This window comes from Chiloscyllium plagiosum, unplaced genomic scaffold, assembly GCF_004010195.1.
Source record: "Chiloscyllium plagiosum isolate BGI_BamShark_2017 unplaced genomic scaffold, ASM401019v2 scaf_1099, whole genome shotgun sequence".
Lineage (NCBI taxonomy): Eukaryota > Metazoa > Chordata > Chondrichthyes > Orectolobiformes > Hemiscylliidae > Chiloscyllium > Chiloscyllium plagiosum.
Window position 1 is genome coordinate 1,742 of NW_025212979.1, and position 26,351 is coordinate 28,092.

At 49.2% G+C, this 26,351-nt stretch overlaps 1 protein-coding gene across 1 annotated transcript in view; it reads right to left on the minus strand.

Moving 5' to 3' along the window:
* The window catches only part of LOC122547517 (membrane-spanning 4-domains subfamily A member 15-like), a gene marked incomplete at both ends in the record, with an annotated part of 27,984 nt that extends 1,633 nt beyond the window's left edge, over positions 1–26,351 (minus strand). The window contains 5 exons of the mRNA XM_043686132.1: positions 3,163–3,276; positions 7,073–7,183; positions 15,321–15,350; positions 22,316–22,351; positions 26,310–26,351. Of these exons, the coding sequence (XP_043542067.1) occupies positions 3,163–3,276; positions 7,073–7,183; positions 15,321–15,350; positions 22,316–22,351; positions 26,310–26,351 (333 nt within the window). The remainder of the gene's footprint in view (positions 1–3,162; positions 3,277–7,072; positions 7,184–15,320; positions 15,351–22,315; positions 22,352–26,309) is intronic.

The following is a 26,351-nucleotide window of genomic DNA, read 5'->3' on the forward strand; positions in this document are numbered from 1 at the left end:
CTAAGGGGCACAAAAGGTGGTACGTGTGTGGAATGAGCTGCCAGAGGATGTGGTGGGGGCTGGTACAATTACAACATTTAAGAGGCATTTGGATGGGGATATGGATAGGAAGGGTTTGGAGGGATATGGGCCGGGTGCTGGCAGGTGGGACTAGATTGGGTTGGGATATCTGGTCAGCATGGACGGGTTGGACCGAAGGGTCTGTTTCCCTGCTGTACATCTCAACGACTCTCTGATTCTATGGAGGGTGGTAATGTGGTGCCATTATTTCAGAAAGGTTTATAAAATCAAGAGGGTCATGGATAGGGTGAGTAAGGTTTTTTTCCCAGGGTAGAGGTGACCAAAACTAGAGGGCATAGGTTTAAGGTGAGGGAGAAAGATTTAAAGGGGACCTGAGAGGCAACTTTTTCACACAGAGAGTGGTACATGCGTGGAATGAGCTGACAGAGGAAGTGGTGGAGGCTGGTACAATTACAACATTTAAAAGGAATCTAGATGGGTATATGAATAGGAAGGGTTTTAGACTCCCCGTACCCAGGGAACAGGCCTTATCTGTTTATCCTATCCATGTCCCTCATGATTTTATAAACCTTTATGAGGTCACCCCTCAGGGGATATGTGCCAAGTGCTGGCAAATCTGGTCAGCACAGGCACGTTGAAACAAAGGTCCGTTTCATGTTTATAACATGATGACTCTAAGTATTCATCTAAATGTCTTGATTTGGTTTATTATTATCACATACCAAGTGAAAAGTATTGTTTTGTGTGCTAACCAGGCAAATTAGACTTGACCTAAGTATATCAGGGTAAGAGAACAGAATGCAGAATACAGAGTTACAGCTACAGAGAAAGATCAACTCTAATATAAGTGAGGTCCATTCATAACAGCGGGAATGAAGCTGTTCTTCAAACTGTTTGCACGTGCTTTCAAATTTTTGTATCTTCTGCCTTATGGGAGAGGGTGGGAGAGGTCTAGAACTATATTGGCTGATTTCCCGAGGCAGCAGACCTTCCAAGATAATTGGCAGGTGTCAGCCTGACACTTGCTGTGGTAGTGAGTTCCATATTCTCACCACCCTCTGGATGCTTGTGCTGAATTCCCTCTGGGATTTATGCAGTCATCCCGTATTTATATTTCTCCAGTTTTCGATTACCTCTTAAGTGGAAATGTTATCTTTACGTCTGTACATAAAGCTAAGTCCCATAGATGTTGAAAATCTGCAATGAGTGTAGGAAATGCACGCACTACTCAGCAAGGAAACAATGGTGCCGTGGGAATGTCTCTGGGCCAATTATCCAGAGGCCCAAGCTGGGGATATACCAGGGCAGCTGCTGAAATCCAAATTCAACTAACTAATAAATCTGGAATTGGAAGAAGTCACAGTAAGATTGTCAATAATTGTCATAAAACCCCCCCAAACCCCTGATCTGGCCAGTGGATTATGCCTCTGACTATGGATCAGAAGACTGTGGATTTGACTTTCACGGTAGCTCAGTGGTTAGCACTGCTCACCACTAGCAGCGCTCGAGACCCTGGTTCGATTCCACCCTCAGGTGACTGTCTGTGTGTAACTTACGTGTTCTCCCCATGTCTCTGATGGGTTTCCTCTGGGTTTCTCCCACAGTCCATGGATGTGCAGATTAGGTGGATTGGCCATGGGACATGCAGGGTAACAGAGACTCGGTAGAGGGTGGGAGGCTCTTTGGTAGGTCGGTGGAGGCATGATGGGCCAAATGGCCTACTTCCACTGTCGGGACTCTGTGATTCTTTTAGAATTAAACAAATGTCCCTCCCGTAAGGAAATCTGACTGACAGTTAGCTCCAGTTCCATGCAATGAGGTTAATTTTCAACTACTTTCTGAAATGCCCCAGCAGATCTCTCCATTTCAGGGGAATTAAGGCATCCATACCCTGTGAAATAAGGGCAAAGAGATGGGTTTGGGCCTACGGAAACAACCGACCTCTCCGTGTTCTTGAAGCAGCCATTGAATCACCTCTCTGCCTGTCTTCTCTTTTCTGGAGAAAGGCCCATGAGTCTGTTCGATTGTTACCAACAGCTGTGCTCTCTCAGCATAAAATCTAAATTATTTTAATAATGACAGGGATGATAATGTTCCAACAGCTTTTAGATTAGATTCCCTACAGTGTGGAAACAGGCCCTTCGGTCCAACATCGACCCTCTGAAGAGTAACCCACCCAGTCCCATTTCCCTCTGACTAATGCACCTAACACTACAAGGAATTTAGTATGGCCAATTCATCTGGCCTGCCCATCTTCGGACTGTGGGAGGAAACCCGCACAGACACAGGGACAGCATGCAAACTCGACACAGACAGTCTCCCGAGGCTGGAATCGACCCTGAAACCCTGGTGCTGTGAGGCAGCAGTGCTAACCACTGTGCCACCCATGAATTTTACCCAACAGGCATCCTACACACTGCTTCAGGACAACGTCCCAAATTCTCAATACTGGTAGAAATAAAATCCTGGTCTCACAAGGTATGAAGACAGATTGAGTACGATGGGCCGATAATCCTCAGAGTTCAGAAGCATGGCAGGTGATCTCGCTGAAGTTCACAAACCCCTTTAAGAGTAAGGGTGAATGATGGAGAGTCTAGAACGGGGACAGGGAATTGCAACCAGTTGTACATCTCTCTCAAGGTCTGAGTTGGAACACATCAGCATGCAGAAAGCCTCAAAGAGATTGAGTTGAGGAGCCGCATTAGTCTTATTTTTAGTGATGGGAAGCAAAGCCAATCATGACACTGCATTTCAACGGAACATTTCACCGAAAGAAAACTAGATTGGAATGTCTTTTTTTATGAAGGTTTCCATTTCAAAGGTGAGAAATGTTGACAAGCTGCGAGTGGAGGGTGGCAGCGTCACAGTCTCAAATTCAGGTGATGACCATTCCCCACCGAGATTATTTCTTTACTCGGAAAGTATTGAAAATTTGGCATTTTCGAGTCCGGGGAGCAGTGGAGGGAATTGAGGAACACAGGAGTGATCAGGGAAACAGATTACAGGGAAAGGATTAAACATGGTCAGACTGAATGACATGTCAGGCCAAAGCGATCAAACAGCCTTGTTCTCCTCTATCTTCTGATGAATCTCCTTGGATCATGTTATTTATGAAAAATATTTATATCCAACTGAACATACCCAAATTCCTGTCCACCAGGGAACGCCAATGAGAACAGCAAAGACATAGCTTTCTACAAAATTCAGAGGAAGACCGAACACTACCTGAATGATTCCAATCATGATCTCAGTGATCTGTAACACAAGACAAACATGATTTCAACGAGAATGATGTTCCACAAACATTAATCTGTTCAGCCCCGTTTCACCCCGCCAGATTCCTGATGAAGGGCTTGTGCCTGAAACGTCGCTTGTCCTGCTCTCCAGATGCTGCCTGACCTGCTGCGCTTTTCCAGCGCCACACTCTCGACTGTGATCTCCAGAATCCGCAGTCCTCACTTTCTCCTAATACAGCAACATACCAGGTTAAGAAAGTTTCTGGGTGAAAAAGGTGGTGAATATAATACTGAGTGTCTAAATGTGCAAAAAGGAAATGTCACAGGCTTTGCTTGAAACAAAAATAGGGCACTCCCTCAGCACTGACCCTCCCACAGTGCAGCACTCCCTCAGCACTGACCCTCCGACAGTGCGGCCCTCCCTCAGCACTGAACCTCCCACAGTGCAGCACTCCCTCAACACTGACCCTCCGACAGTGCGGCGTTCCCTCAGCACTGACCCTCCGACAGTGCGGCACTCCCTCAGCACTGACCCTCCGACAGTGCGGCCCTCCCTCAGCACTGACCCTCCGACCGTGCGGCTCTCCCTCAGCACTGACCCTCCGACAGTGCGGCCCTCCCTCAGCACTGACATTCCCTCAGTCCGGCCCCCGTGACAGTGCAGCATTCCCTCAGTCTGACCCCGTGACAGTGCAGCATTCCCTCAGTCCGGCCCCCGTGACAGTGCAGCATTCCCTCAGTCCGGCCCCCGTGACAGTGCAGCATTCCCTCAGTCCGGCCCCCGTGACAGTGCAGCATTCCCTCAGTCCGGCCCCCGTGACAGTGCAGCATTCCCTCAGTCCGGCCCCCGTGACAGTGCAGCATTCCCTCAGTCCGGCCCCCGTGACAGTGCAGCATTCCCTCAGTCCGGCCCCCGTGACAGTGCAGCATTCCCTCAGTCTGACCCCGTGACAGTGCAGCATTCCCTCAGTCCGGCCCCCGTGACAGTGCAGCATTCCCTCAGTCCGGCCCCCGTGACAGTGCAGCATTCCCTCAGTCCGGCCCCCGTGACAGTGCAGCATTCCCTCAGTCCGGCCCCCGTGACAGTGCAGCATTCCCTCAGTCCGGCCCCCGTGACAGTGCAGCATTCCCTCAGTCCGGCCCCCGTGACAGTGCAGCATTCCCTCAGTCCGGCCCCCGTGACAGTGCAGCATTCCCTCAGTCTGACCCCGTGACAGTGCAGCATTCCCTCAGTCCGGCCCCCGTGACAGTGCAGCATTCCCTCAGTCCGGCCCCCGTGACAGTGCAGCATTCCCTCAGTCCGGCCCCCGTGACAGTGCAGCATTCCCTCAGTCCGGCCCCCGTGACAGTGCAGCATTCCCTCAGTCCGGCCCCCGTGACAGTGCAGCATTCCCTCAGTCCGGCCCCCGTGACAGTGCAGCATTCCCTCAGTCCGGCCCCCGTGACAGTGCAGCATTCCCTCAGTCTGACCCCGTGACAGTGCAGCATTCCCTCAGTCCGGCCCCCGTGACAGTGCAGCATTCCCTCAGTCCGGCCCCCGTGACAGTGCAGCATTCCCTCAGTCCGGCCCCCGTGACAGTGCAGCATTCCCTCAGTCCGGCCCCCGTGACAGTGCAGCATTCCCTCAGTCCGGCCCCCGTGACAGTGCAGCATTCCCTCAGTCCGGCCCCCGTGACAGTGCAGCATTCCCTCAGTCCGGCCCCCGTGACAGTGCAGCATTCCCTCAGTCTGACCCCGTGACAGTGCAGCATTCCCTCAGTCCGGCCCCCGTGACAGTGCAGCATTCCCTCAGTCCGGCCCCCGTGACAGTGCAGCATTCCCTCAGTCCGGCCCCCGTGACAGTGCAGCATTCCCTCAGTCCGGCCCCCGTGACAGTGCAGCATTCCCTCAGTCCGGCCCCCGTGACAGTGCAGCATTCCCTCAGTCCGGCCCCCGTGACAGTGCAGCATTCCCTCAGTCCGGCCCCCGTGACAGTGCAGCATTCCCTCAGTCTGACCCCGTGACAGTGCAGCATTCCCTCAGTCCGGCCCCCGTGACAGTGCAGCATTCCCTCAGTCCGGCCCCCGTGACAGTGCAGCATTCCCTCAGTCCGGCCCCCGTGACAGTGCAGCATTCCCTCAGTCCGGCCCCCGTGACAGTGCAGCATTCCCTCAGTCCGGCCCCCGTGACAGTGCAGCATTCCCTCAGTCCGGCCCCCGTGACAGTGCAGCATTCCCTCAGTCCGGCCCCCGTGACAGTGCAGCATTCCCTCAGTCTGACCCCGTGACAGTGCAGCATTCCCTCAGTCCGGCCCCCGTGACAGTGCAGCATTCCCTCAGTCCGGCCCCCGTGACAGTGCAGCATTCCCTCAGTCCGGCCCCCGTGACAGTGCAGCATTCCCTCAGTCCGGCCCCCGTGACAGTGCAGCATTCCCTCAGTCCGGCCCCCGTGACAGTGCAGCATTCCCTCAGTCCGGCCCCCGTGACAGTGCAGCATTCCCTCAGTCCGGCCCCCGTGACAGTGCAGCATTCCCTCAGTCTGACCCCGTGACAGTGCAGCATTCCCTCAGTCCGGCCCCCGTGACAGTGCAGCATTCCCTCAGTCCGGCCCCCGTGACAGTGCAGCATTCCCTCAGTCCGGCCCCCGTGACAGTGCAGCATTCCCTCAGTCCGGCCCCCGTGACAGTGCAGCATTCCCTCAGTCCGGCCCCCGTGACAGTGCAGCATTCCCTCAGTCCGGCCCCCGTGACAGTGCAGCATTCCCTCAGTCCGGCCCCCGTGACAGTGCAGCATTCCCTCAGTCTGACCCCGTGACAGTGCAGCATTCCCTCAGTCCGGCCCCCGTGACAGTGCAGCATTCCCTCAGTCCGGCCCCCGTGACAGTGCAGCATTCCCTCAGTCCGGCCCCCGTGACAGTGCAGCATTCCCTCAGTCCGGCCCCCGTGACAGTGCAGCATTCCCTCAGTCCGGCCCCCGTGACAGTGCAGCATTCCCTCAGTCCGGCCCCCGTGACAGTGCAGCATTCCCTCAGTCCGGCCCCCGTGACAGTGCAGCATTCCCTCAGTCCGGCCCCCGTGACAGTGCAGCATTCCCTCAGTCCGGCCCCCGTGACAGTGCAGCATTCCCTCAGTCTGGCCCCGTGACAGTGCAGCATTCCTCAGTCCGGCCCCCGTGACAGTGCAGCATTCCCTCAGTCTGACCCCGTGACAGTGCAGCATTCCCTCAGTCTGACCCCGTGACAGTGCAGCATTCCCTCAGTCTGACCCCGTGACAGTGCAGCATTCCCTCAGTCTGACCCCGTGACAGTGCAGCCCTCAGTCTGACCCCGTGACAGTGCAGCATTCCCTCAGTCCGGCCCCCGTGACAGTGCAGCCCTCAGTCTGACCCCGTGACAGTGCAGCATTCCCTCAGTCCGGCCCCCGTGACAGTGCAGCAGACATTCCATCCAATTTAAAAGTAACAGGCATGCCATGCTTTTCTGGGGGCCCAACTGGAAACCTCCACCATAAGAGGGCTCGGAATGTTTGAGTGTGTTTAGAGGCTGTCAAGATTTCTTGTGCCCAATTATTTAAACTGTTACGGGGATAGGGTGAGCAAAACACAATGAAGTGTTCCTTCAGCGAGGATTGTATTAAATGGTGGAATAGCCTCAAAACGTTGACTGGCTTCTTCCTGTTCCTGTGCATTGGCTCATGGAGTAGTGCAGCCAGATTCTCAGTGTATACTTCTCGCCTGGATTGTAACCGGACTGAGGGGGAGATGCAAGAAACATCAGTTCAGTGATAGCAGTAGCTTTACGTGCTGTTAAGTACCACGGCAAGAAACAATTAGTCTTACACCAAATATTTTCAGCTCCCTGCTGACAAAGAAGCTTACACGCCTGAGATAGGTCCCCTCTTCCTCAATTGAATCAATATAGAGGATGGGCTCATCTCCAATTCCTAATGGCTAGAGAGAAAAAAAGAGACCTTTAGTAAACAACACCCGAGACCACCACAGAGTTTTACAAGCTAGCTCAGGAGACTGAGGAGAACATCACTCACATGCGGGAATGGATAAAAATGCAATAAACACTTGGCACCCAGCAGGTCTCTGCAAACAGTCATGTAAGGAGTGAACAGAGATTATTTCATTTTCAACAGTAATACAAGATGACAAAAACACAGGAGAGAAGCCATATACATCTGCCTTCCAAATATCACCATGTCATCATTGCATTCACTTCAGAACTTTAGTTTATGTCCAATGTTATGCATCAGCACAGACAACAGCAGTGTGGCGCTCCCTCAGCACTGACCCTCCGACAGTGTGGCACTCCCTCAGTACTGACCCTCCGACAGTGCGGCCCTCCCTCAGCACTGACCCTCCCACAGTGCGGCGCTCCCTCAGTACTGACCCTCCGACAGTGCGGCCCTCCCTCAGCACTGACCCTCTGACAGTGCGGCGCTCCCTCAGCACTGACCGTTCAACAGTGCGGCACTCCCTCAGTACTGACCCAGACAGTGTAGCGCTCCCTCAGTACTGACCTTCCCACAATGCAGCACTCACTCAGCACTGACCTTCCCACAATGCGCATGCTCCCTCAGCACTGACCCTCCGACAGTGCGGCCCTCCCTCAGTACTGACCCTCCGATAGTTCCCATTCCCTCAGCACTGACCCTCTGACAGTTCCCATTCCCTCAGCACTGACCCTCCGACATTGCGGCCCTCCCTCAGTACTGACCCTCCGACAGTGCGGGGCTCCCTCAGCACTGACCCTCTGACAGTGCGGCGCTCCCTCAGCACTGACCATCTGACAGTGGGGCACTCCCTCAGTACTGACCGTCCAACAGTGGGGCACTCCCTCAGCACTGACCATCTGACAGTGCGGCACTCCCTCAGTACTGACCCTCTGACAGTGCGGCACTCCCTCAGTACTGACCCTCTGACAGTGCGGCGCTCCCTCAGTACTGACCGTCCAACAGTGTGGCACTCCCTCAGTACTGACCCTCCGACAGTGCGGCCCTCCCTCAGTACTGACCGTCCAACAGTGCGGCCCTCCCACAAAACCTGGTGATGCGTATCTGCAGCTTGTTCGAGCTGGAATCCCAATTTGAATCTCAAACCCACAACATTCTGACTCAGCACTGAGATAATCCATTACCCACAGAGACATTGCTAATATGACATATGTTTCTATCAAAGCATTCATCACATCTCAAAGGCCTTACACCGGGCTGTAAATCACTATCAGTGTAAACTCGCTGCTGTAATATTGTGAAACATCACAATGTGCCCCTCGCTGTTTGAGGGATATGCACAGTGGTACACAAATATCTGAAAGATGTTTTCACTCGCCTGCTGGAATTGTGGTACAGTCATTGGGTTCGGAACACTGCCATCTTAATCAATGTGTTGTCACTGCGCGTTTTTGGTTTGTTTTTCCATTATGCTTACACCTTCTTCGTTTTATATTAAAAAGAAAAATGTAATATCTGGTATTGATGAACTTGCTCTGGCCTAAACCAAAAGGAACCAGAACAGTTGATGGTTGTATGCTCAGTCAGGGATGATAGGGGGCGTCAGCACTTGACTGTGGTGTGTGTGTGTGTGTGACTACCGGTTATCAATGGAGGAAGTGAGGTCTGCAGATGCTGGAGATCAGAGCTGAAAATGTGTTGCTGGAAAAGCGCAGCAGGTCAGGCAGCATCCAAGGAGCAGGAGAATCGACATTTCGGGCATGAGCCCTTCTCATGTCCGAAACGTCGATTCTCCTGCTCCTTGAATGCTGCCTGACCTGCTGCGCTTTTCCAGCAACACATTTTCAGCTACCGGTTATCAATAGTGTTGGGAGTTTAATGATGCACATGTGAAATAAAATTCTGACTAGAAAACTAATCGCTGCTCTCTGTCTAATCTCTGGTATTTAAAGGGCAGCTTCAGTTGAAAAGTTACCATTGCCATAACAATTCGAAAATGGCTTAGATGCCATAAGTTGGAACTCTGGAAACAGCAGTCCCAGTTTAAGAGAACTGATGGAAGTCGATACCAGTGAGACTGATTGCAGAACCAGTCTTTAACAACATTCGTTCTGGACTCCAACCGTTAGGTTTGGATAAGAACCTGTCCAGGCTGAGAACTTGTACCAGAGAATCTTTGCAGATGAAGGGCACCACTTCGGTTCCGGGTTTTTCTGAGAAGCATCTGGTGCTTATAGTAAAAGGCTCGGGCCTCTGCTGGATGGGGTGAAGTTGGTTGAGGACGGTTCACCTTGATTGGATCCAGTGTGAGGGAAGTCCCAATTAGATACCTGGAAGTTGTTCACAAAGGTCTCGCCTTGCAGACCGCCCAGTCTGCAACCCCATGGTTCTGCAAGACCCACCCAGTGCCATTTGCCTTGTGTGCAAACGTCGAGGCAGAAGCCAGAGGCTGGGAAGTAAAGGAATCATTAAACCGGTTTGCAGAATGGGCAGCACCAGCCGTATCGATTGTGAAGGCCGACAGGTCAGTTTGCCAAGCAAGCAGCAAACCACCTCTCGCAGCTCTTTAAATGGCCAGTCCCTCGTATCGAGAACTTGTACACAAAACTGGTGGGGAGCGGCTGGCTGTTCTTCATGAAGCTGGACATCAGCCATCCCTACCTGTAACTGGCACTAAATGAGGAGTCCCAGAAGTATACCACAATTTATATCCAACATACAAGACTGTCATTTGGAGTATCATCAGCCTGCTCTCTTTTCCAGTGGACAATGGAGAAAAGTTTTACAAGGGCTACCCCAGGGTGCCATCTGTTTGGATGATGTGCTAATAACTGGGAAGACCAATAGAAAGCACTTAAAGAACTTGAATGTCGCGCTTAAACAGTTCTCCCAGGCAGGTGTCCACCTTAGAAGGGAAAATGTGTGTTCCAGGCACCCCAAGTGACCTACTTGGGCTACAGTGTCAACAAGACCAGGTAATATCTGTTGGAAGAGAAACGGAGGACGATTGAAGGTGCCCTGGCTCCCACGTCTATACTGGAGCTTTGGTCTTTCTTTATTACAGGAGATTCATATGTAACCTGGCCTCGACCTTGGCACCCTTACACCTGCTATTGGAAACAGTCGTGTAGCCAAGGATAGGCTGGGGCTACTTTCCCTGGAGTGTTGGAGGCTGAGGGGTGACCTTACAGACGTTTATAAAACCATGAGGGGCATGGATAGGATAAATAGACAGGGTCTTTTTCCCTGTATGGGGAAGTCCAGAACTAGAGGGCATAGGCTGAGGGTGAGAGGCAAAAGATAAAAAAAATACCTAAGCGACACAGTTTTCACACAGAGGGTGGTACATGTATGGAATGGGCCGGTACAATTACAACATTTAAAAGGCATCTGGATGGGTATATGAATAGGAAGGGTTTGGAGGGATATGGGCCAAGTGTTAGCAAATGGGACTAGATTAATTTAACTTATCTGATGAGCGTGGACAAGTTGGACTGAAGGGTGTGTTTCCGTGCTGTACATCGTCATGACTCAAAGTAGCCTTTCAGGAAGTGAAAAAGTAGCTTATCATCGTCTAACGTATTGGACCACTACAATCCCAAACAAGAGGTATTGCTAACATGCGATGCCTTTGGGTAATGTTGGCTCAGCAGTGGGCCAATGGACAGGAATGCTCAATACCATTCCATCTGACTGACACCCCAGACAGAGAAGGGACGTTTGTCAATCAGCTTTGGAGTGAGAAAGTTCCACCAATACCTTTACCGACGTCTATTTGTAACAGTAACGGACTACAAACCCCTGCCAGGGCTATGAAAGAAGACAGGGCCATGCCACCCATATCTTCTGATCAAATTCAGTGGTGGGCCCTCATCCTCTGTGTGTACAATTACAAGTTGGAACATTGCCTTAGAGCCCACGTGGCAAACATAGGTGCCTTGAGCTTCCTCCCACCGGCAGGTATCCCACTACTGGTGCCTCTCCTGGAAGGGTGCGTTGTGAACTTTCTGGACACCATTCTGGTCACCGCTGACAACATCCGACTGTGGACACAAAACTAAACCAGCTGGTGGTGATGGGGGAAACGGAATGGCCATCACAACCAGGACTGAAACCTTTCTGCACCCACCGAGATCAGATCATGGCAGAGAACAGCATATTATTACGAGGCGCAAAAGTGCTTGTCCCAAGCAAAGGTCACCACCAGTTACTGGCTGAATTCCACCAGGGTTATCCAAGGGTTTCCAAGATGAAGATGCTGGAGACAGGTTATGTCTGGTGGCCTGGACTGGATAGCGACATAGCTGCATTGGCAGGGCAGTGCTCAGAGTACCAACAAGGATAGACATTACCGCCAGTGGCTCCCTCACATTTGTGGGAATGGCCAGGAAAACCCTGGTTTTGGTTACTGTCTTGGGCTGAACAAATGGGCTCCAGAATGACCCAAGGACAAAGTGTGTGCATGTGCATAGAGTTCATTCATCAAACTCAGGGGTGATACGTGGGCATCGATCATGGTACATGGACGCCCGGAAACACTGAACATGGCAATGGGACATCATTTAACAGCAGGGAATCTGAACATTTCCTAATGGCATTCAGCATATCAGGACAGCTCCATACAATCCATCATCCAATGGTTTGGTGGAAACAGCAGTCCAAACATTTAAGGCTGGCTTAAAGAAGCCGCCTACAGCTTCACTCTATACCAAACTGTCCCTGTTGGTGTTTAATTACAGGAATAACTGCAGCAGGGTGCTGATAGAGAGAAGACGCTGCACCAGGTTCGACCTTATATTCCAGCACCTGCTGGTGGGAGGCTGAAATGGCATCAGGAACACCAATGCCGGCCACATGCCTCCTCCAAGTGAGAGCGGGGACAAACTTTGGTGTCAAAACCATGGGAACGGCTCCTGCATGAGTGTGATGCGAGGTTAACACGAGGTCAGATTCCGTGACACACAAGATTGAGGTAGGTGAAGCCATCCTGAACATGTGGTCACATGAGAGCTGCTCCCTCACAAATGTGGCAGCAGCAAGACATACCCTGCCCCTCTGAACAGCCAGAAAGGTGGTCAGAAACTGTGGGCTCTCCCCCTCTGTCCAGCATCGTAGAATCCTCAGAGCTTGGGATGGATGCAGCCTCAATACCACTGCTGCCTGAAAAAAAGAGGAGGACTTTCTTCCAAAATGCTCCTGGTGCAAGAGTCAGGCTACGGTCTGGTACACATTGTCCATATCTGAGTTAGAGTCCATGTGCTGTGCACATGTAAATAAAGGGTGACGTGGTGACGGATACCGGCCTCTATGGAGCAATCGAGGGAAAACGAGAAAGTCATAAAGACGAGGAATCAGCAAGCCTCTCCATGCACTGAAAGACCAGAACCCCTCACTACCAAGTAGAATTCAGCTTGGTCAATGAGAGACAGTGGATACAGTGTTCCAAGAGAGGAATGGAAGACAAGAATTCAACGAGAATTTCCAAGGTTATTCAGAGTCTTGGGTAAATTTAAGCAGGAATACTGCATACCTCTGAAATAAGGTGCTAAACCCATCCATTATACACACCAAGAAAAAAAATCCAAATCAACTATCAGAAAAGGGGAAACTTTAGTTAGACACCATGGTAAAATGCGGGTCATATCACAGTAACAACTAACAAAGTGATGCTCGGGACTGGTAATAACTAACAAATAAAATGGAGAACTATGACTGAATGTGGCTCAGTGGTTAACGCTGCTGCCTCACAGCACGAGGGACCTGGGTTCGATACCAGCCTCGGGTGACTGCCTGTGTGGAGTTTGCACGTTCTCCCTGCGTCTGCGTGCATTTTCTCCAGTTTCCACCCACAGTCCAAAAGATGTGCAGGTTAGGGTGGATTGGCTGTGCTAAATTGTCCCACAGTGTTCAGGGATGTGCAGGTTAGGGTGGATTGGCCGTGCTACATTGTCCCATAGTGTTCAAGGATATGCAGGTTAGGGTGAATTGGCCGTGCTAAATTGTTCCATAGTGTTCAGGGATGTGCAGGTTAGGGTGGATTGGCCGTGCTAAATTGTGCTATTGTGTTCAGGGATGTGTAGGTTAGGGTGGATTGGCCGTGCTAAATTGTCCCATAGTGTTCAGAGATGTGTAGGTTAGGGTGGATTGGCCGTGCTAAATTGTCTCTTATAGTTCAGGGATGTGCAGGTTAGGGTGGATTGGCCGTGCTAAATTGTCCCATAGCGTTCAGGGATGTGTAGGTTAGGGTGGATTGGCCGTGGCTAAATTGTTCCATAATGTTCAGGGATGTGCAGGTTAGGGTGGAATGGCCGTGCTAAATTGTTCCATAATGTTCAGGGATGTATAGGTTAGGGTGGATTGGCCGTGCTAAATTGTTCCATAATGTTCAGGGATGTGTAGGTTAGGGTGGATTGGCTGTGCTAAATTGTCCCACAGTGCTCAGGGATGTGTTGGTTCGGTTGGAATGGCTGTGCTAAATTGTCCCACAGTGTTCAGGGATGTGTAGATTCGGGTTGATTGGCCGTGGAAAATTGTTACATAATGTTCAGGGATGTATAGGTTAGGGTGGATTGGCCGTGCTAAATTGTTCCATAATGTTCAGGGATGTGTAGGTTAGGGTGGATTGGCTGTGCTAAATTGTCCCACAGTGCTCAGGGATGTGTAGGTTAGGTTGGATTGGCTGTGCTAAATTACCCCATAGTGTTCAGGGATGTGTAGGTTAGGGTGGATTGGCCGTGCTAAATTGTCCCATAGTGTTCAGGGATGTGTAGGTTAGGGTGGATTGGCCGTGCTAAACTGCCCCATAGTGATCAGGGATGTGCAGGTTTGGGTGGATTGGTCAGGGGTAAATGTAGGGTAATGGGTGTGGGTGGGATACTCTTTGGAGGGTCTGTGTGGACTTGTTGAACCGAAGGGCCTGTTTCCACACTGTGGGGATTCTAAATAAAGAAGTGAAAAACGATGTCCAATTTTGTCAGTCAACAACAGTTTGGGCAGATTAATGAAGAGCATGCTCTTTACCGAATTAACATGCAAACAGCATATTTTGACAGATACCCCAAGACTACAAGCCATTTGTTCCATGGACAATACCTTCAGGCATGGCAGACCAGAAAGGAACATGATTAGAGAGTTAGAAAAGTGTTACAAACATTATATAATGCAAGCCTTGACTTCAACAGGAAATGTCATTTCTGAAGGACAATTATATTTGAGGATGTATAATACAACAAGGTATTAACAAGGATTCCAGCAAGTCGAGTACCAAAATACCGAAATGATGCACAGTTCTTCAGCATGGCACACCAATTGATAAACTTCATCCCAAATTTAGCCAGTCTCATTCATCCCATACAAAAGCTTTTGAGGAAAGGCCAATAATGATACTGAAGTCAGGAACAGACAACAGCTTTTCAGCAGATTAAGCTGCATTCCTCAGATTTATTATCTCACTATAATCCACTTAATTATCATAATGATTACAGATGCCATCCACAAAAGCCAGGAGCAATTCTCATTCTGGAGCAGAATAATGGTACCAGGAAGCCTGTATACTCACACTTGACAGCATTAATAGAAACTGAACTGAGAGATAATCCAACTGAAACAGGTGCATTTGTTGTTACATGGGGATGTGGATGATTTGCAGACTACCTCATGGTAGTCACTGAGACTCAGTACAGAAATATAGAAAATAGGAGTAGGCCATTCGGCCCCTTGAGCCTGCTCTGCTATTCGTTATGATCATGGCTGATCATCTGACTCGACAGCCTGTTGCTGCATTTCCCCATATCCTTTGATACCTTTTGTCACACGTGTTCTATCCAACTCCTTCTCAACACAGTCCTGTACACTTACAGCAAGACATTCATTCCCCTTGTACTTGAACCTTCTTGCTATGGAGGCCAACATACCATTTGCCTTTTTGGTCACCTGCTGCACCTGCATGCTTACCTTCAGAGACTGGGGTGGGGTGGGTAGGGTGGGGTGGGGTGGGGTGGGGTGGGGTGGGGGGGATACAATAGACTCTTGCCCTTTCCCCATTACTTTCCCCAACACTGCAGCTCTCCCTCGGCTTCCCTTTCTATCGCACCATTCACGACACCTCAAGGTCCTTTCCACCTCACCTTCTGTGAAGATTCGGGTTTCCAGCTGGCCTGCAAAGAAATAACCAGAATGATTTTGGGTGAGCTGTCTCTGCGGTTCACAGAAATTAATACCAGCAGATGCTAAGAATACAACGGTTCAGGACACAGTGAAGATATAGCGCCACCTGTAGGTCACAGACTGGAAGGACAGCATTACCTGTTCAGTGCCAAAAATCAGGAGAAATGGTTCACTGACCAGTCAAGCAACAGCCTGACATATGGCACTCAAGGAACCATACCTCACAAAGTCCTGGGCGGTATCGTCATCGTCCCTTGTCATGTATAGTCACAGCAGAAGGGCAGACACAGCAGAGGTGGCACTACAGTGGTATATAATTGGAAAGGGTTCACCCTGGGAGTCCTCAGCACCGAAGCTGGACCCCAAGAATGCTCATGGCTTCAGGTCAAACATGATCAAGGAAATCTCCCAACTATCAACTACCAATCTCTTCCCCCCTCCCCATTTAAGCTGCCGAAGTAGTATTCCATGTTGAATATCAGTTGAAGTGGAGTAGAGGGCACCAAAGGCACAGAATGTACTCTGGGTGGAGGCTTTAATATTGTGATGAAGGTGCAGGGGTGTACTGTACCTTTAAGAGAGTTGAAAAGCTAGCAAGGACTGCCAAAGCACACAGAGTCCTGAACAAGGTAATAATGTGACACTTGGTAAAAACAAATAGTGGCAGCTGGGTTTCCATGCCACAAAACAAATTCAAATTTGGCCAATCAGTTTAGATTATACCCCAAGATACCAAAACTCCATCAAACTTGAATTGAGTATTTTGATAATATTAAAACCACTGAAACAATCCAATGTTTTTGGGGGTATAAAACCAGACATTTTGAAGAGTTAGAGGGAGAACTGCCACAGACCAGCAAACATAGACTGCTGGGGCTGAAGAGCTCTCTGAAAGGTACCTGTCCATAAGAACTTTGGACAGAACATCGAAACCAACCTGTAGAGAATCTACAAAGGAGAATCGGCAAAGCTGACTAGTTTTGAAACTTTTTTGTAAATCTTTTTTATTATTTTTATTGGACTTTTTTATTGGACTAGTATTGTAGAACGGAAAGTAAAAGGTTTTGAGAGGAATTGTAAATCGTTGTTGGTTTTAATATTCTCTGTTGGATTTAACGAATAAAGTTGTTAATTTTTACTTTAAATAGTGACCTCTGGGATGGTTCTTTGCCTCTCGAATTTTAACATTACAGCACGGGGTGAATATTTTTGTGTTGCTTTTTAAATTAGCTGGGGGGGGGTTTCGCCGTGTCGTAACAATCTATCGCCAGGGTAGTTCAGTAGCACCATGACCGATCAGGAAGAACACAATACATTACATACCTGCGGCAGGTGGTGAGGAAATGAGAGAAATCAGAAGTGGACAGAGTGTCATGTGCACAGATCATATCTTCTTATTTTTCTGTAGTTTTGGTTGTGACTGAAATGGGAAAAGGACTTTTAAAATTAAGCATTGTGGGAGGATTTGTTGCACTCTCGACTCAAACTCATTGTAAGGAGAAAGTAAGGACTGCAGCTGCTGGAGATCAGAGTCAAGAGTGTGGTTATGCCAGAAATGTCGATTCTCCTGCTCCTCAGATGCTGCCTGACCTGCTGTGCTTTTCCAGCACCACACTCTCAACTCAAACTCATTGTAAGTCACATTACCTTGTTCAAGCAGCGAGGGAGATTGTGTACAAAGTGAGATTCAGCTGGCAATAAGTAACAAAAACAGAAATTGTTGGAGAAACTCATCGTAGTGGGCAGCCTATCCCCAGAAATGGAAACAGAGATGTTGAGGAAGGGAAGGGAAGGGAAGGGAGGAGTCAGACATGGATCAAGTGAAGGTGAGTGCGAAGGGAAAACAAAGTTTACATTTTGAGACCAGTGGTCCTTTTCCAGAATTGGAAAGATATTTATACTGTTGACCGGGGCGAGGGTGTCAGGCAGGAGGAGAGGAAGCCCAGTGGAAAGAGGAAAAAACTGGGCAGATTGTTCACAGTGAGCCAGATGACTGCACAAGTGAAATGGGGACCATGAGGAGGCCAAAAGCAACCTATTTCATGACAGAACCTGGGACTCAGGGGGATGGGTAATATACATGGGAGATGTTCAGGCTCTTAAATTGTTAAACTCAGTGTTGAATCTTGAAGGCAGCACGGTCCCAAAGCAGAAGATGAGGTATTATTCTTCCAGCTTACTTATGGCATCCACTGGAGCACTGCACATGCCCTGAAACAGAACCTTTAGCATGGTGGGCCTTTGAGGGGACAGGCAGTGTGATGAAATGGTAGTTACAGATCTCCAGCATCTGTTTTATTTAACTGGCTGGTATGTGGAGTTGTGACCAATTATGGGTGTTAAGAGCAATCAGCCTGACAACAAATATCTGGGTGGCTGCTGGGTGACTAAACAGCTTGAGAAAAGATCTGGAAGGTCAGAAAATCTTGGTAAGAAAAATAGTCATCTCAGTGAAGGATGTGAACAATGAACAGTATTTCCAACTGCCCACAGAACTAACTTTTGTTTTGCCTGTATGTGTAGTTTAGTAGATTTTATAAGGGGATTCGGGTTTTAACTTGAACAGTTATATGTCCTTCTCCTTTAACTCCTCTCACTTTCTTCAGGTCAGAGAGGTGGCTGTGGACACCTGCATGGACCCCAGTTGTGTCTCCTTGTGGGATACATGCAATATTCCTTGTTTCAGACCAACTCCGGCTCCAATCCACAACTCTTTCTCCATGACATGTTGCTTCCCTCTCTCGCCCTGAATTGGAAAGCTTCCAATTTCCATCCAGCCCTCAGGACTGAATATCAAGTTCAATGATTTTAGGGCCTGAGCACCTTACCCCAACCCCCACACACCAGGCCTTGTCATCACATGGGCTGCTCCCACAGTGAAGCCATTGTCAGCCACTAATGGTCCTCACTAGGAGCTACTGATTCTCCCATGTTGACCTTTACAGCTTCCGTCCTCTGACCAACTGTTTTCCTCTCACTCTGGGCTCTATCTCCTCCTACTGTTTATCCCTCCACCCCCTCCCCTACCCACAAATCTTTCCTCACTAAAATCCATTCTGAAGAATCCATTGACCCAAAATGTTGACTCTACTTCCTCTTCACTGCCAGACTTGCTGTGTTTTCCAGCAATTTCTGTCTTTGACAGTAATATGGCAACAGCTCGTAGTTATGAACATTAAATTTTGTAAAGTACAGAAAATTAGTTAGCATAGTCTGATAAACTGAGTCTAGAAATGATTTGGAGGTGCATGGGTTGGACTGGGGTGTGAGCTGAAAATGTGTTGCTGGAAAAGCGCAGCAGGTCCGGCAGCATCCAAGGAGCAGGAGAATCGACGTTTCGGACATAAGCCCTTCTTCAGGAAGGGGTTCAGGAAGCCCTTCTTCTTCGGGCTTATGCCCGAATCGTCGATTCTCCTGTTCCTTGGATGCTGCCGGACCTGCTCCGCTTTTCCAGCAACACATTTTCAGCTCTGATCTCCAGCACCTGCAGTCATCACTTTCTCCTTGGACTGGGGTGTACAAAGTTAAAAATCACACAACACCAGGTTATAGTCCAACAGATTTATTTGGAGGCTCTAGATTTCAAAGCGTTGTTTCCTTATTAGGTGGTTGAGGAGCAGAATCACACGACAGACTTTATAGCAACGAGATTGCAGTGTCATGGAATGTCATATTAAACAAATTTAACTTGAGTCTTTCATCTTTTAGAATGGTCATGTTAGTTTCAGTTCCTTTGATCCATCAAACAGATCATTGTTTACAGCAAACTACCTGGCTTTCAGCACAACACCATCCAACCCTGTCATGGCAGACGCCGCAACACAAGTCAGAGTGTCCACATGGATACCACAATTACACATGGGGACACAACCCACCATGTGGCAGGTTCTCAGGGGATCGGCCAACATTGTCTATCTCATACGCTGCAGGCAAGGATGCCCTGAGGCATGGTACATTGGTGAGACCGAGCAGAGGCTGCAGCAACGGATGAATGGACACTGCACAACAATCAACAGGCAGGAGTGTTCCCTCCCAATCGGAGAACATTTCAGCAATCCAGGACATTCGAGCTCGGACCCTCGGGTGACCATCCTCCAAGACGGACTTCGGGTCAGGCAACAATGCAAAGTAGCCGAGCAGAGGCTGATAGCCAAGGTCGGTACCCATGGGAAAGGCCTCAACCAGGACCTTGGATTCATGTCGCACTACAGATGACCCCATTGTTCTCACTCACACACGCACACAAGCCCCCGCAGACGCTCTCTCATACAAAAGCTCTCTCTCATACGATCACACATACCCTCTCATATACTTGCACATACACACTCACTCTCACAGACACTCACACCCCACCTACCCCCCAACACACACACCCATATAAATTTTAGGGGTGAATCTGTACTTGCAGAATTACATTTTATTTGCTCAATAACTGCATAAATCCATGTCAAATGTTGTAAATCCCACTTTAGAAAAAGAATCAGTCTGACCTAACACTGGGACACAGACAGACTTTAACTTCACACCTTCAATGCATTATCTGAGCTGAGATGGCACCTATTGTTAACAGCTATCTCGAGAATGTAATTTTAACAAAGTTCTGAGATTTACATATGAAGGAACCAAAACTAACATGACCACTCTAAAAGATGAAAGACTCAATTTGTTTAATATGACATTCCATGACACTGCAATCCTGTTGCTTTGACTCTGCTCCTCAACCACCTGATGAAGGAGCAGCGCTCTGAAAGCTCGATTCAAATAAACCTGTTGGACTATAAGCTGGTGTTGTGTGGGTCTAAAAGAACAGGTAAATTGAGCAATTTTGTGTACTCTCATTAAATCTTTAGCTTTTGTGGCGACTCTGAAAATAGCAGGTTTTGTTTTGCAGCATTAAGCCAGTTTTGAAACAACAGACAATGAGGATTTACGGGTGGTATGAGTAAACAGCACAGACGAAGGGGAAAGCCAGATTCTGTGCTGCATTTTAAAATGGTACTGAAGATGACAAAGGGCTTCCTGCAGGTGACAGAGTAGACCCAAAAATCCTAAGTGACCTTTCAAAATCCAAGTGAATTGAACTGGCAGGTAAACCAAAGGCACCATGACCTGACAGAGCTCACAGGGCAGAAATCATCATGAAACTGGCACAGAACTTGGCTTTAGTAGAAATACAAGAGAAATTAGGTACCCCACTTCAGAATCAGGTAGTATTAGGTACTGCTTAAAGCATCTTGAGAAATGAAAGAGCTGCAGATGGGGAAGCCTGAAAGGGAGATGGATTCTAAAGGCAGAAAAGCGCAGCAGGTCAGGCAGCATCCAAGGAACAGGAGAATCGACGTTTCGGGCATAAGCCCTTCTTCCTGAAGAAGGGCTTATGCCCGAAACGTCGATTCTCCTGTTCCTTGGATGCTGCCTGACCTGCTGCGCTTTTCCAGCAACACATTTTCAGCTCTGATCTCCACCATCTGCAGCCCCCACTTTCTCCTCTAAAGGCAGAAAGCCATGTAAAAGGATAATAACAAGAATTTTAAAAACTACAATTAGAAATGCAAGAGAGAGAGAACGCAAGAGGATATGAACACAAGTTTAAAAAGATACAGCTCAAATAGGAGACAAGAGACGCTAATGCAAGCACTGATGGGAAGAATATGAATTATAATTTGAAGACTGGGAAGGAAATAATTACATTTGCACAGGCCCTACCAATCTTTAAGGTAAAGGATGTGGAGGTATTCTTCATGTCATTTGAGAAAATAGCAAGGCAGAAGGAGACTTTACATTGCTTGTGCAGAGTATGTTGACAGGTAGAACACAGGAATGTTGTGCTTTCCTGTCAGTGAACGTTTCTCAGAATGATGCTGGTAAAAACAAACTGCACTTGCTGCATGTGATAGTGCCTGAGGCATCTCAGCACAGGGTCTGAAGCTCTCAGAGATTATTCTCAGAGCGAGTCGGAAATCTCACCAACTTCCAAATAATAAGAATCCGTATTGAGGACTAGACTATTGTAACTGTTAGACAGCCAACAATAACAATTGATAAGGAATATAAAACTAAATCTTTTTTCTCGTCATCCTCAAATGTGGAAGACATTAAAAATGGGAGACTGAAAGGAAACCGGGCAGCAAGGTGAACAAATGGATGGATGGATGGATGGGAATGCCTCAGGAAGGTCAATACTGAGGGTGGAAATGAAGATCGAAAGCAAACTTGACCCTCCGACAGGGCGACCCTCCCTCAGCACTGACCCTCCGACAGTGCGGCCCTCCCTCAGCACTGACCCTCCGACAGGGCGGCCCTCCCTCAGCACTGACCCTCCAACAGGGCGACCCTCCCTCAGCACTGACCCTCCGACAGTGCGGCCCTCCCTCAGCACTGACCCTCCGACAAGGCGGCCCCCGCTCAGCACTGACCCTCCGACAGGGCGGCCCTCCCTCAGCACTGACCCCCCGACAGTGCGGCACTCCCTCAGTACTGACTCCCCGACAGTGCGGCGCTCTCTCAGTACTGACTCCCCGACAGTGTGGCACTCCCTCAGCACTGACCCTCTGACAGTGTGGCCCTCCCTCAGCACTGACCCTCCGACAGTGCGGCCCTCCCTCAGCACTGACCCTCCAACAGTGCAGCGCTCCCTCAGCACTGACCCTCAGACAGTGCGGCACTCCCTCAGCACTGACCCTCCAACAGTGCAGCGCTCCCTCAGCACTGACCTTCCCACAGTGCAGTGCTCCCTCAGCACTGACCTTCCCACAATGCAGCACCCTCTCAGTAGACCCTCCGACAGTGCAGCACTCCCTCAGTACTGACCCAGACTGTGCAGCACTCCCTCAGTACTGAATCTCCGACAGCGCGGCACTCCTTCAGTGCTGGCCCTCCAATATTGTTGTGCTCCCTCAGTACTGATTCTTTGGCAATTCAGACCAGTTGGACATTAAAAGTAATTTCCTCATACCTGATTCTCTTGTGGACTTGCTTCACTCAAATCAGCCTGGAAAGAAAGAACCAGAACGTTTCTATATTAGCTCTGTTTGTTGGATGTCAAGGAGAAAGTGAGGTCTGCAGATGCTGGAGATCCAAGTTGAAACTTTATTGCTGGAACAGCACAGCAGGTCAGGCAGCATCCAGGGAACAGGAGATTCGACGTTTCGGGCACAGGCCCTTCTTCAGGATTCCTGAAGAAGGGCCTGTGCCCGAAACGTCGAAACTCCTGTTCCCTGGATGCTGCCTGACCTGCTGTGCTGTTCCAGCAATAAAGTTTCAACCTTGTAGGATGTCAAGCATAATAATATATTCGGCACCAGCGCAAATGCTTAGGACCCTCCGATAGTGCGGAACTCCCTCAGCACAGACCCTCCCACAGTGCACAGGCTCCCTCAGCACTGTCCCATCTACAGTGCGCATACTCCCTCAGCACTCACCCTCCCGACAGTGTGGCGCTCCCTCAGCACTGACCTTCCCACAGTGCGGCATTGCCTCAGCACTGACCCTCCGACAGTGTAGCATTCCCTCATCACCAATCCTCTGACACTGCAGACCTCCCTCAGCACTGACCCTCCGACAGTGCAGCATTGCCTCAGCACTGACCCTCTGACACTGCAGACCTCCCTCAGCACTGACCCTCCGACAGTCCGGCACTCCCTCAGTACTGACCCTCCGACAGTGCAGTTCTCCCTTAGCACTGACCGTCCGAGAGTGCAGCGATCCCTCAGTACTGACCCTCCGACAGTGCAGTTCACCCTCAGCACTGACCCTCCGACAGTGCGCATACTCCCTCAGTAATGACCCTCCCGACAGTGCGGCCCTCCCTCAGCACTGACCCTCCCACAGTGCGGCGCTCCCTCAGCACTGACCCTCCGACAGTGCGCATACTCCCTCAGTAATGACTCTCCCGACAGTGCGGCCCTCCCTCAGCACTGACCTTCCGACAGTGCGGCGCTCCCTCAGCACTGATCTTCCCTCACTGTGCATGCTCCCTCGGCACTGACCCTCCCTACCGTGCGGCGCTCCCTCAGCACTGACCTTCCCACACTGTGCATGCTCCCTCGGCACTGACCCTCCCGACAGTGCAGCGCTACCTCAGCACTGACCTTCCCACAATGTGGCACTCACTCAGCATTGACCTTCCCACACTGCGCATGCTCCCTCAGCACTGACCCACCAACAGTGTGGCACTCCCTCAGTACTGAACTTCCCACAATGCAGCACCCTCTCAGTAGACCCTCCGACAGTACAACACTGCCTCAGTACGGATCCAGACTGTGCAGCACTCCCTCAGTACGGACCCAGATTGTGCAGTACTCCCTCAGCACTGACCCAGATTGTGCAGTACTCCCTCAGCATTGACCTCCCCCGGGCTATAACTCTAACCAGAAACATCACCTCCATCAAAACTGCGTCCACTCTGTCCAAATATTTTATACATTTAAAGACCTCCATCAGGTCGTTGAGATGTACAGCATGGAAACAGACCCTTCGGTCCAACCCGTCCATGCCGACCAGATATCCCAACCCAATCTAGTCCCACCTGCCAGCACCCGGCCCATATCCCTCCAAACCCTTCCTATTCATATACCCATCCAAATGCCTCTTAAATGTTGTAATTGTACCAGCCTCCACCACTTCCTCTGGCAGCTCATTCCATACCCATACCACCCCCTGTGTGAAAAGGTTGCCCCTTAGGTCCCTTTTATATCTTTCCCCTCTCACCCTAAACCTATGCCCTCACCCTAAACCTATGCCCTCTAGTTCTGGACTCCCCGACCCCAGGGAAAAGACTATCTATTTAACCTATCCATGCCCCTCATAATTTTGTAAACCTCTATAAGGTCACCCCTCAGCCTCACGCCTTCTTCACTATCCTACCTACCTGTGACTCCACTTTCAAGGAGCTATGACCCTGCACTCCAAGGCCTCTTTGTTCAGCAACACTCCCTAGGACCTTACCATTAAGTGTGTAAATCCTGCAAAGATTTGCTTTCCCAAAATGCAGCATCTCGCATTTATCTGAATTAAACTCCATCTACCACTTCTCAGCCCATTGGCCCATCTGGTCCAGATCCTGTTGGAATCTGAGGTACCCCTCTTCACTGTCCACTACACCTTCAATTTTGGTGTCATCTGCAAACTTATCAACTATACCTTTTATGCTCGCACCCAAATCATTTATGTAAATGACAAAAAGTAGAGGACCCAGCACCGATCCTTGTGGCACTCCACTGGTCACAGGCCTTCAGTCTGAAAAACAACCCTCCGTCACCACCCTGTGTTTTCTACCTTTGAACCAGTTCTGTATCAAAATGGCTGGTTCTCCCTGTATTCCGTGAGATCTAACCTCCCATGGGGAACCTTGTCGAACTGAAGTCCATATAGATCACATCTATGGCTCTGCCCTCATCAATCCTCTTTGTTACTTCCTCAAAAAACTCAATCAAGTTTGTGAGACATGATTTCCCACGCACAAAGCCATGTTGACTATCCTTGCCTTTCCAAACACATGTACATCCTGTCCCTCAGGATTCCTTCCAACAACTTGCCCACCAACGACGTCAGGCTCACTGGTCTCTAGTTCCCTGGCTTGTCCTTACCACCCTTCTTAAACAGTAGCACCACATTAGCCAACCTCCAGTCTTCCTGCACCTCCCCTGTGACTATCGATGATACAAATATCTCAGCAAGAGGCCAGCAATCACTTCTCTAGCTTCCACAGAGTTCTAGGGTACACCTGATCAGGTCCTGGGGATTTATCCACCTTTACAAGTTTCAAGGCATCCAGCACTTTCTCCTCTGTAATATGGACATTTTGTAAGATGTCACCATCTTTCATATCCTTTTCCACAGTAAATACTGATGCAAAATACTCATTTAGTGTCTCCCCCAATTTCTGCGGCTCCATACAAAGGCTGCCTGGCTGATCACTGAGGGGCCTTATTCTCTCTCTAGTTATCCTTTTGTCCTTAATGTATTTTAAAAACCCTTTGGATTCTCCTTAATTCTATTTGCCAAAGCTATCTCATGTCCCCGTTTTGCCCTCCTGATTTCCCTCTTAAGAGGGGTACCTCAGATTTCCCTCTTATACTCCTATTTCCTTTATACTCTTCTAAGGATTCACTCCATCCATCCTGTCTATACCTGACATTTGGTTCCTTCTTTTTCTTAACCAAACCCTCAATTTCTTTAGTCACCGAGCATTCCCTATACCTACCAGCCTTTCCTTTCACCCTGACAGGAATATACTTTCTCTGGATTCTCGTTATCTCATTTCTGAAGGCTTCCCATTTTCCAGCCACCCCTTTACCTGCGAACAACTGCCCCCAATCAGCTTTTCAAAGTTCTTGCCTAATAGTGTCAAAGTTGCCTTTCTCCATTTTTGAACTTCAACGTTTAAATCTAGTCCATCCTTTTCCATCACTATTTTAAATCTAATAGAATTATGGTCACTGACCCCAAAGTGCTCCCCCCACTGACACCTCAGTCACCTGCCCTGCCTTATTTCCCAAGAGCAGGTCAAGTTTTGCACAGTCTCTTGTAGGTACATCCATATACTGAATCAGAAAATTGTCTTGTACACACTTAACAAATTCCTCTCCACCTAAACCCTTAACACTATGGCAGTCCTAGTCTATGTTTGGAAAATTAAAATCCCCTACCATAACCATCCTATTATTCTTACAGATAGCTGAGATGTCCTGCTCCTCAGATGCTGCCTGACCGTCTGTGCTTTTCCAGCATCACCCTTTTTTGACTCTCATTTCCATCTTGCCCTTCTATCCCTCAGTACATCCCAATGCCTGGGGACATGGGTCTTTGTTATCCTGCAGACACAATTATAATGTGACTGCGTAGCAGGATGCTACAAACAGCAGCATGACAAATAAAGTTCTGCGTATTTTCCGAAAGCGGTGAGGAAAGGTATACTATTCTGATTCAGTGAAGCCATTTCTACTCACGTTCTCCTCCTGGCTCATCTTGACTACTGGCCTCGAGTCAAC